Source organism: Sorex araneus, chromosome 3 (genome assembly GCF_027595985.1).
Source record: "Sorex araneus isolate mSorAra2 chromosome 3, mSorAra2.pri, whole genome shotgun sequence".
In the NCBI taxonomy this organism is placed as follows: domain Eukaryota; kingdom Metazoa; phylum Chordata; class Mammalia; order Eulipotyphla; family Soricidae; genus Sorex; species Sorex araneus.
In genome coordinates this window covers 2,865,847-2,876,238 of record NC_073304.1, presented here as the reverse complement: position 1 = coordinate 2,876,238, position 10,392 = coordinate 2,865,847, and the positions used below count along the sequence as shown (strand labels likewise).

Below are 10,392 nucleotides of genomic sequence, written 5' to 3'. Positions count from 1 at the left end.
ACTGAGACTTCGCGCTGCAGCGCCCCCCGCAGGTGTGCAGGCCTGGACGCTGCCCTGCCTTGCTGGCAGCCTTGGGGGGGGGGGTGCAAAGCCAGGGCGTGTCCTGGGGACTCAGAGCCCCTCGCTTGGGCCGTGGCCACGAAGTGCTCGGGGGATGCCCCGGTGGAGCCTGCACCGCCCTTGCTCCCCCAAACCCGCTCCGGTCCCCCCACACCCCCCCGCGCTGGCCCGCGCCATCCTTCTGTTCCTTACCGTTCAGACCCTCTGGGACTCCCTGGCAGCCGGGCTGGGGTCTCGCACATCTTCACACTGCGCCCCCCGCCCCCCGCCTGCTCCCCGTCCCCCCGCCTGTCTCCCCCACCCCGCCACCCGCTCATTCTCACAGGCACCCACCCCCTCCTTGTCGGCAAGGCCCTCGCTGCAAAGGACCAACTGAGGGACAGCATGGACCGGGCGACCGCGGCCAGGGGTCCTGTTCCCGAGCTCTTCAGAAGCCCCAGCACCAACCCGCCCCCTCACACTGGCCAGACCCGGCCTGGAAAGGCCTCACCGGACATGCGGCACCCAGACTCCCCCTGCCTCAGCAGCATCGACCCCCGGAGTGAGCCACTACAAGCTGTGCTCCGCAGCAGCTGAGCACTGGGGCTGAACATCTCTGGGAGCCCCTGAGCCCACCGGGCATGCCTCCCCGCCAGGGAGTGGGAGGCTGGAGCCATAGCGCAGCGGGGAGGGCGTTGGCCTCCTACGCGGCTGACCCGGCTTCGATCCCGGCACCCCTACAGCTACCAGTGCCCGCCAGGATGATGCCCGAGTGCAGAGCCAGGTGTGGCCCCAAAGCAGAGGGAGCCAGGGAGGGCGGGACGGGGGCACCCGCGGGATCCCTGCCCCGCACTGGGCCCTCGCCCGGAACCGCCCTCCGGCTGACTCGTATCCCAGCGACCCTGCACCCAGGAAGGAACGTCGGGGTGCCCGGCCCAGGTGCACACGCCTATCTGGGTGTGCGTCTCGGCGTTTCTGAGGCCTGGAGCCCGCGTTCCCGGGAGAGGGGCGGGAACGGGGTTTCTGGGCGCCCCGGGCTGGGGGGGCAGCCGCGATGTTTGCTGCTCACACCGCGTTGCCCAGTGACCCAGCAGCAGTCAGACCCGCCTCCCGCCTGCCCGGACTCGCCCGCGCCCGGCCCTGGCGCTTTCCTGGTTCCTTCCCTGCTCGATTTACCACTGATACCACGTAGGCCCGGGTGGGGGAGGGGCTCTGGCTGCCCGTTTCCTTCAGAGGACAGCGAAGTGGGGTGGGGGTGGGGCCTGGATCTTCATGGACCCCCAAGAGACTTAACACTCCACTGGCCAGATCTGGTCAGCAGCCAGGTCTTGTCTGGCCTCATCTCAGCAAACTGGGGGTCAGTGCAGAATGAGGAGGGGGAGGGTGGGTGCCCACAGGGCAGGTGGGGGTCAGTGCAGAGTGAGGGGGGAGGGGGCCCCCTCCTCGGGCAGGCATCAGGTTCTCCAGCTTGGTGACTGGGGCATGGGGCTGAGAGCAAAGGTAGATGCATGCATGGTCAGGCATAGGCTGGCCGCCGCCTCCAGGAAGCCCTCCCAGTTCTTAGGCTGGGCAACTCTTGTCTCTGTGGGCTGTCACGTGCCTCTGGAGCGTGGCTCAGTCATCCCCTTCTCCTGGATGCCATTCTCTCTCTCATCACTCCAGCTGCTGAGCGGGCCGGGCCTTCACCCCCGCCCCACTCCTGCCAGCTCCATTTTGCAGGTGAGGTAGCCCAGGGTGGTGAGTGGCCCAGCCCCCAGCTGGCCCAACCCCCTGGCTGGCGCTGGCATCCTGCCAGCCCGTTACTCTCGCACACAGACCACGGCTGTGCTCGTTACAAAATAAGACTTTATTCCCTGGGCAGTTTTGGCCGGACAGGGGGATCAGCGCCAGTCTGGACAGTACGAGCCACCTCAGTGCCACAGGCCTGGGTGGCCTCGCGCCCACCATCTGCTGGGGAGGCCAGAGCCACAGGCCCCATTTTACAGACAGGCAGCCTGAGGCCCAGAGGGAGTTTCCCTGCGGCCCGGAGTGTTCACTGTGGGGGAGGGGGGTCTCCTACCATCCCCGCACCACTGCCCAAGCATGTGACTTCTTGGAGTGTTTGCAGGTCCCTGCACAAAGGCCGCCTCTGCCCCGCAGTGTCGTGGACAGGCCCCCAAGGCCGCTCCCGTCGGCCGCAGCCTGGAACCGGTGGCAGAGGAGTGCCGGCCCGGAGCCCTCCGAGACCCCAGCGGCGGGGCTGGCGCGCCCGGGGGTCTGGGGATGGCAGGTGCCAGGCGGGCAGGGACAGCCGGCCTCTGCGGGCCCAGCCACTGGCCAGGGCTGCCCGCGGGGCCGTGGGAGGCGCCAAGGGGCTGCGGCCGGCCCCACACCCACGCGCTCACAGGCTGGACCTCTGCGTCAGGGCGGGCGCCGGGGCGGCCGCGTCGCCGTCGGGCCGCGCCTCGGGGCCGCGCGCGTAGGACAGCACCACGGTGACGGTGGCGAAGGTGGCCGCGTTGACCGGGAAGGCGCGCAGCAGCGTGGACGTGAGGCCGCGGGTGAAGACGCGCCAGCCCTCGGCCTGGTAGCTCTGGCGCGCGCAGTCCAGCAGGCCGCGGTAGCGCGGGGAGCCCCGCAGCCCGTCGGCCTGCAGCCGCGACTTGATCACGTCCAGCGGGTAGGTGGACAGCCAGGACAGGATGCCCGACGTGCCGCCCGCCAGCAGCAGCTTGGCCACCAGCAGCCGGTCGCCGGGCGCGCAGCCCAGGGCGCGCGTGAGCACGTCGTAGGACAGGAAGTAGACGCCGAAGCTGGGGGTCTCGCGCAGCAGCGTGGCCAGCATGCCGCGGTGCACGCCGCGCACGCCCTCCTGCCGGTAGATGTGCGCCAGGCAGTGCAGCGAGCCGCGGTAGGGCCGCGCCGGGCCCGCGTCCTGCAGCTGCAGCCGCGTCTTGGCCAGCTCCATGGGGCAGCAGATGACGCACTGGATGGCGCCCGCCGCCGCGCCCGCCAGGAACTGGTTGAGCGGCGAGTCGCGGCCCAGGGCGCGCAGGGTGTTGCCGTGGACGCCGAACACCAGCGCGTTGATGAAGGTGAGCCCCATGAGCGGCGAGCCCAGGCCCTTGTACAGGCCCAGCACCTGCGGGCGGACAGAGGGGCGCGATGTGGGGGGCGGGCGGGAAGGGGGCCGCACCCCGTTCCTCCCCCCGAGCCGGAGCCCGCGCGCCCACTCACGCTCTCCTGCCGGACGATGGTCTGGAAGCAGTGCAGCGTGCCCCGGTACTGGGGCTTCTCGGCGTTCTGCACCTGCAGCCGCACCTGCGGGGAGGGCCCGTGAGGGGGGGCGCCGGGCAGCCCGGGAGGGGCCGGGGGCTTGGCGAGGGGGCGGCTGCCTGGGGGTCCACCGCCGGCCTCGGCTTTCCTACTCCACGGCCTCCCCGAGGTGGGGGGACCCGGTCCAGCTCATGGGCACGGCCAGGCGGGCGCGTCACCGGGCAGAGACGGGGTCCCCCCTCTCGGCTGAGGCGGGGCGCTGGCGCGGGAGAGGTTTTCGGGGGTCCTCAAGCCTTTCCCAATCCCCTCCGCGGGAGAGACGGCTCTGGGGACTGGACAGAGAGTACAGCGGGCATCGTGCCGGCCTCCCCGCACTGCCCAGGGCCCCTCCGTCCCCGGAGTGCGCCCTGAGCACCGCCAGGAGTGAGCAGCGTTAGGAACTCATAGCGTGGCGTCTGCAGCTGTCTGACGAGGTCCCAAGGCCACTGGGGAAATGGGGCGACAGGCGGGCAGGGGGGAGGGCGCCGGCCGGGCCTGTGCTCCGGGCAGCGCATCAGCTGCGCCTGCGCGTGTGCGCCTCTCACGCACGCTTGCCCTCACGGCGGACGCGTGTGTGGGGTCGCGCTGGGCGCCCACATCTGTCCCAGGGGATGCCTCTGAGGCTGCTCAGAAGCCTCTAGGATCCACAGTACTTTGTAACTAAGTTTCAGGAGTGTCACAGAGAGCCAGCGACCACGCCCCGCCCCCCCATGTGTCCATGTCTCTGAGCCACACACACGTACATCATAAATTACGGGGTGCTGCGGTTCGCTTTGGCACCCTGAGCTTGAAAGGTCAAGTTTCCCGCGAGTGGCCCTGAGAAATCCTGAGCCACGTCCGTCCTTCCTGATACCTTTGGAAAAGGCATGAAAAATACTCCTTGGAGGGGCCGGAGCGATAGCACAGCGGGGAGGGTGTTTGCCTTGCACGCGGCCGACCCGGGTTCGATTCCCGGCATCCCATATGGTCCCCCGAGCACCGCCAGGAGTAATTCCTGAGTGCAGAGCCAGGAGTGACCCCTGAGCATCGCTGGGTGTGACCCAAAAAGAAAAAAAAAAAAAAAACCAACACCTCCTTGGAGGGGCTGGAGAGAGAGCACAGCGGGGAGGGCGTTTGCCTGGCACCCAGCTGACCCGGGAGTGATCCCCAGCACCCCATGTGGTCCCCAGGCCTGCCAGGAGCACCGGCAGGTAGAGCCCCCAAAGCAGGAAGAATCTTGAGCTCAAGCGGCTGAATGCAACCCCGGCTGCTGGGGCCGCGGGCTCAACGTCACACGGTTCCACTCGACCTTTAGAAGCACAGCCAGGACCGAGCCGGGACAGCCCCCAGCACTGCAGGGTGTGGTCCAAAATACCACCGAGTAATTAAGGCCTCTCTCTCCCTCTCCCCCTCCCTCTCTCCCTCTCTCGGTCTCTCTTTTCTCTCCCCCTTCTCTCTTTATGGTTCCGGGCTCACACCTGGCTGTGCTCAGGGCTTACTCCCGGCTCTGCACTCGGGGATCACTCCTGGTGGTGCTCAGGGGGCCGTGTGCAGTCCTGGGGGTCCGGCCCGGTGGGCCACAGGCAAGGCCGGAGCCCTGACCCCCCTGCGCCATCTCTCCAGGCTCCATGCGAAAGGTCTGCAGGACGTGATTATCCACCCCTGCTTCTTCCTGACATGTCGGGGCCTGGTCGGGACCATGGAAGGAAGCAGCTCGTGGGAACGACCGTGGGATGCAGCCGAGGGGGGGGAGCGGGGGGAGGGGGGAGCCGGGAACGCGCCGTGGGGCTGGGAACGCTCCGCGTGCGCAGGCGCGGGGGTGGGCGGGGCTGTCGGCGCGGAAACGGATTTGGAAACGGATTTGCGGCAGGGAAGAGCAGCCCTGCGTCGCCTGCCCTGGTCGTTTCCTCTCGGAAGGACATTTACCGGTGTGTGTGCTGGTGTGTGTGCTGGTGTGTGTGCTAGTGTGTGCTAGTGTGTGCGCGCGTGTGCGTGCTTGCAGCGCGGGGCTGGACCGCCGGGGTCTCGCCTGTGGGGACGGATGCTGCAGGGCTAACCTAGGCGCCCACCCCAGGGACAGAAAGGGGCCCTCCGTGACCCCGCGTGGCCTAGCCCAGAGGGCGTGCCCAGGGGGTCGGGGCCAAGAGGGACCCTGCACCCCCAGACTGTGGGGGGCTGACAAAGGCCCAAGCGATCGGGGGGTGCTGGAGACCCCAGGACAAACGTGTTCACGCCTGGCGGGCACCGACAGGGACCCGCGGGACCCAGCCCCGCTCCCCGGGGCCGGCTGGCCACAGCCCTGACCCCCAGGCAGAACGGGCTGCGCGGGCAGCGAGCACTCACCTTGACCGTGTCAAACGGGTGACCCACCAGCACGCCGGCCACACCTGCGGGAAGAAGCGGACAGCGCGGGGGGCTGAGACCGGGGGCGCGGGAGAGAGGCCCCCTGCCCCTCCCGGCTGCCCCCCCCCGCACTGGCTGAGGGCTCCTCCCTGCCCGGAGCCGCCTCGTGCCCAGGGAGGCAGTCGGGGTTCCGTGACCCCCAGTTCTAGCGCTGGGGATGCAGCCCCCCGCCCAGGGTGACGGCGGGCCCTGCGTGCTGGACACGAGGCAGAGCCCCGGAGTCCACCTTCCGCGGGGCCCGGACAGACGCAGAAACCCAGCAGCCCCCCAGGCCTGGTGGAAAGACGGTAGATGCTGGGGGAGGGGGCGCTGCCCCCGTGGGCGGGTTGCTTGGGGGGGCGGGATTTGTTCTCGCCTATGAACAGAATGTCCCCACTGCTGCCCACTGTCGTCCCCCCCGCCAGAGGGTCATCCGAGGATGGGATGCCCCCACGCAGGGCGTCCAGCTTCTCCCTGCCAGTGGCACAGGGACCCCGACGGGCTGGCCGTGTGGATGGGGGAATGGGTCTCCGACGCGGTCTGTCAATCAAGGGCACAGCCCACCTCCCCGAGCACGTGACTCGCCCGGCCAGTCAGAGCCTCGTTCCCGCCTCCCTGGCCAACAGCCTGCCTAGGACCACGGGCCAGGGCAAGGCTCGAGGCCTATGGCCACAGGCTGGGCCCCCAGTACCATTGAAAAAGAGAAGAAAAGGGGGATGCGGGAAATAGATCAGTGGGTCGGGCGTGTACTTTGCATATGGAAGACACAGATTCCTGGTATGGCATGGTCCCTGGAGCACTTGGCTGAGAGTAGCCCTGGCATGGCATGGTCCCTCGAGCACTAGTTTGGGAGTACCCCACGGCATAGTGTGGTCCCAGAGCACTGGGCTGGGAGTACCCCTAAGCATTGCCAGGTTTGGGCCAAAAACATGTTTGGTTGTTTTTTTTGTTTTTGTTTTTTGGGTCACACCACCCAGCGATGCTCAGGGGTTACTCCTGGGTCTGCACTCAAGAATTACTCCCGGCGTGCTCAGGGGACCCTATGGGACGCTGGGAATCGAACCCGGGTCGGCCGCATGCAAGGCAAACGCCCTACCGGCTGTACTATCGCTCCAGACCCCCAAAACATGTGTTTTGGGTTTTTTTTTGCTTTTTGGGTCACACCTGGCAATGCACAGGAGTCATTCCTGGCTCTGCACTCAGGAATTATCCCTGGCGGCGCTCAAGGGACCATATGGGATGCTGGGATTCGAACCCGGGTCGGCCGCGTGCAAGGCAAACGCCCGACCCGCTGTGCTATCACTCCAGCCCCCCAAAACATGTTTTTAATCTTAATTTAAAAAGGAGTTTTGGGGCCGGAGCGATAGCACAGCGGATAGGGTGTTTGCCTTGCATGCGGCCGACCTGGGTTCGATCCCCGGCATCCCATATGGCCCCCCAAGCACCGCCAGGAGTAATTCCTGAGTGCAAAGCCAGGAGTAACCCCTGAGCATCGCTGGGTGTGACCCAAAAAGCAAAAAAAAATAAAAAAGGAGTTTGCAGGGCCAGAGAGAGTGCTGCAGGGAAAGCATCTGCCTGGCACGCAGCTGACCCAGCTTCAATTCCCAAATGGTTCCCCCACCCACCAGGGGTGATGCCTGAGCACAGAGCCAGAAGCCCGTCCTGAGCACCCCACCTCCCCCCAAAAAAGAGTTGAACGTGAGTGCAGGGTACCAGCGCAACTTCTTTCTCCAGAGCCCGCAGGCCTTGAGTCTGAAGGCGCCAGCCCCAGGTGTGGGGGGCTCAGGGGGCCAGACGGAGGGTGTGGCCCGCACGCAGGTCAGAGCCTGGTGGGCAGCACCAGGAGTTGGGGGCAGAGCAGGGGCTGGGGACCCGCCCTCATTCTCCAGCCCAGCCGGGAGTGCTGGCCGCGAGCGACCTCAAACCCGGGTCCTACACAGCTTCCCTCGCCTGAGGGCCGGAGGGTGGAGCTCCGAGGGCTGAATGCAGGTGGGGTGGGGCCGGTGCTCCCAGGGGGCCTGTGCGAGTAGAGAGGACCCAGGCCCCCTGCGCGGGGTGGGGTGCGCAGGAGGCTCGGCCAGGGCAGCTGGGGGGGCTCATTCCGCTTCTTTGTTTTTAGGCCACACCCTGCGGTGCTCCGGGCTGACTCTTGGCAGGGCGCGGGCACCCATCCCGAGTCAGCACCCTGCCCCACGTGCCGTCTGCATGCGGGGGCGACGCTCCGCCACCTGGGCCCCGAACCCGCCCCGCGCGCGCAGCTCCCTTTCCTGGCCCGCTCCCGGCCCACCGGCCGCCGCATGCCTGCGGAGGGAGCGGCCGGCGCGAACGCGGCGCCCAAGGCCCGGGCCAGCCCCGCCGCCGCGGCCCTCCACGGCGCACACCCCCGCCAGCGCCGCTGGCAGCCGGCGCGCGCGAGACCGAGCCAAGCCCCGGCCCCTGCGGGTGCAAACAAAGGCACGTCCCGGCGCGGGGCCGCGGCCCACGTCAGCGCACGACCCGGCCCCCCGGCCACTCGGCCGGGCCGGCCCGATGGCCCGCGGGCCCGCCGCGGGCTGTCAACGCGCCAGGGAGGCGAGGGGCGCGGCCTGGCTCCCCGTCCACGGACAAGACCTGTTGCGTGATCCCCGAAGAAAAACAAGTGAGCAAACGGTGGGCCGGCGGGGAAGCGGCCCACGGACGCGGGCCCGGCCGGGGCGCAGGCGGGGCGGGGACGGCAGCGCCGCCAAGTGCCCTCCGCCAGTGCCACGTGCACGGGCGCCCGGCTCGGCTGCCCCCTCTGCCACCCCGGCGCGGTTCACGGAACGCGCAGGAAGGACGCGGTGTGCCAAGGCGGACTTGGCGCCCTGGCACGGCCGGCCCGCTCCAGCGCGCGCCGGGCCGGCCCGCTGGGGGGTCCAGGGTGGCTTCCGCCGGGCCCAGACGGCTGGGGGGAGGGGAGGACTCAGACCCAAACTTCTGCGACGCGGGGGAGCGCCGCGCCGGGGGCGGCGGCATCGCCTTGGCCCGCGGCGCTTCCACTCACCCCGGGTGCAGCCCCGGCGCCCCCAGACCTCTCCTCCAGGGCGCCCCGAAGGCGAAGACACCTGCCCTCGCGGAGGTCAACGCACGTCCCGTGCGAGCCGGCCGTCGTGCGGGCGCGGACACCCCGGCCGGGCGCGGAGCTGCGGCGCCGAGCGCCCGCCCGCGCCCGTCCCGCGCGCCCCAGTGCCACGCACCCCGCGGGCCTCCTTACCCCCGGCGCATCCAGCTAGGAAGTCGAGCGCCATGGCCAGGTACCCCGAGAGGCTGCCCTTCCTCCGCGTCCTTCTCCGGCCCCTCGCTGGACTGGTCACCGTCGGGGACTCCCCACCCGGCGGGCTGCGTCCGCACCTGGCCGGGTCGCCACCTCCCGCCGCGGAGCGCCCCCAGGCAGGTCGGAGTCTGGCGGCGGCGGCGGCGGCGGCGGCGGCGGCGGCGGCGGCGGCAGCTCTGCGCGACCTCCCGGCCCGGCGCGCTGCCCTCGCTGCCCGGCTCGCGGTGCCCTCGCCGCCGCCCGCCCGCCGCCCGAGGTCCCTCACCTCGGGCCGCGCGCCCCGCCCCGCGGGCCGCCGGGGTGGGCGGGGCTCCGGGCGCGGCCAATGGGCGGGCGCGGCGCGGACAACACCCCGGGGCCTGCGCGCCGCCGCCGCGCCTCATTGGCGGAGCGCGCGGGCGCGGGGGGCGGGGCGCGTCGGCGGGGGCGGTGCCGCTGACAAAGGCTGCGCTTGGTGCGCCCGCCCGCGCCGCTCCCGAGGCGCTGCGGGGCTGCGTGCGCGCCGGCGGGGTGCGGGCTGCGCCGGCCCGGGAGGGGCGCCGGGACCCCGCGGGAGCCGAGTCGCCTGGGCCCCCGGGGCTCTGCGGGGCGGGGAGCGGAGTTCCAGGCCCGCGCGGGGACCAGGACGGGATCAGGCCCCGGGACGCGCACATGGAGCCGGTGCGGGTGTCGGGCGCGCGGGGCGCGGGCCGAGGGGCGCGCGCCTTGCCCGGTGACCCCGAGCGAGCGTGAGCGGGCGGCCAGGTGTCCGGGCGCACGGGTCGGTCGGTCACCTTGGGGAGCTGGGCGGCGCGGGTGGCGGGGATGCCTGGGGGCGGGCGCCCCGGAGGGGTCTGAGATGCTGGGGTCATGAGACCCCTTTGGGGCCCCGGGAGGGTCCGGCCTGCTCCGCTCCCGCGCCCTCCCCAGCGCCTCTGTCGGGCCTGGAACCTTTCAGGCCCCGCCAGCGTCCTTCCTCCGGGCGCCCCGCGCTCCTTTCCGGCCTGAGGTCACCGGCCCCGCGGGCCCCGCGGGCGCGGGGCGACGGTGGGTCTGTGCGCCTTGGACCCGAGCGCAGCGCTGCTCTCCGGCATCCGCCTTAGGGCCTGTTTTTGTCATTAGCGTCGTCTTCATCCTCATCCTTCGGTTTGGGGCCACACACCTGCGGTGCTCCGGGACCGAGCCGTGCTTGGTGCTTGGATGGAACCTCCGGCCTTCACCGTGGAACCAAAATACAATATTCATTAAGCAGAGACCCAAACCCAGGCCGGCTGACTCTTAGTCCAGTGCTCGTGAAGGCTGCTGGGCCCTGAACTGAGGGTCTGGAGGCCTGGGCTTGACTGTCAACAGCCTCTGTCCAGAGAAGCCCAGACCCTCAACAGGACGGTTAATTGTGGGGGTATTTGGGTGGCTAGAGGCCCGTGCAG

At 70.0% G+C, this 10,392-nt stretch overlaps 1 protein-coding gene across 2 annotated transcripts; it reads right to left on the bottom strand.

Annotated features, from left to right (window-relative positions):
• Positions 1-1,866: 1,866 nt before the first annotated feature.
• Positions 1,867-9,223, bottom strand: SLC25A29 (solute carrier family 25 member 29). 2 transcript variants are annotated; one of them, XM_004603749.3, is made up of 4 exons: positions 8,927-9,223; positions 5,656-5,699; positions 3,256-3,339; positions 1,867-3,160 (listed from the first exon to the last, which is right to left on the bottom strand). In XM_004603749.3, exons 1-4 carry the CDS (start codon positions 8,958-8,960, stop codon positions 2,420-2,422), a joined length of 903 nt encoding a protein of 300 aa, XP_004603806.2. In that variant the 5' UTR covers positions 8,961-9,223; the 3' UTR covers positions 1,867-2,419. The 2 variants fall into 2 exon arrangements, with proteins under 2 accessions (XP_004603806.2, XP_054989486.1); XM_055133511.1 differs by lacking the exon at positions 3,256-3,339.
• Positions 9,224-10,392: the final 1,169 nt, after the last annotated feature.

Bases quoted from the DNA above. Each gene is read 5' to 3' on its own strand.
- SLC25A29 (XM_004603749.3), bottom strand. From the start codon at position 8,960: ATGGCGCTCGACTTCCTAGCTGGATGCGCCGGGG. The intron at 5,700-8,926 runs GTAAGGAGGCCC...TTCTTCCCGCAG, and splicing joins CCTAGCTGGATGCGCCGGGG to GTGTGGCCGGCGTGCTGGTG. The intron at 3,340-5,655 runs GTGAGTGCTCGC...CCCTCCCCGCAG, and splicing joins ACCCGTTTGACACGGTCAAG to GTGCGGCTGCAGGTGCAGAA.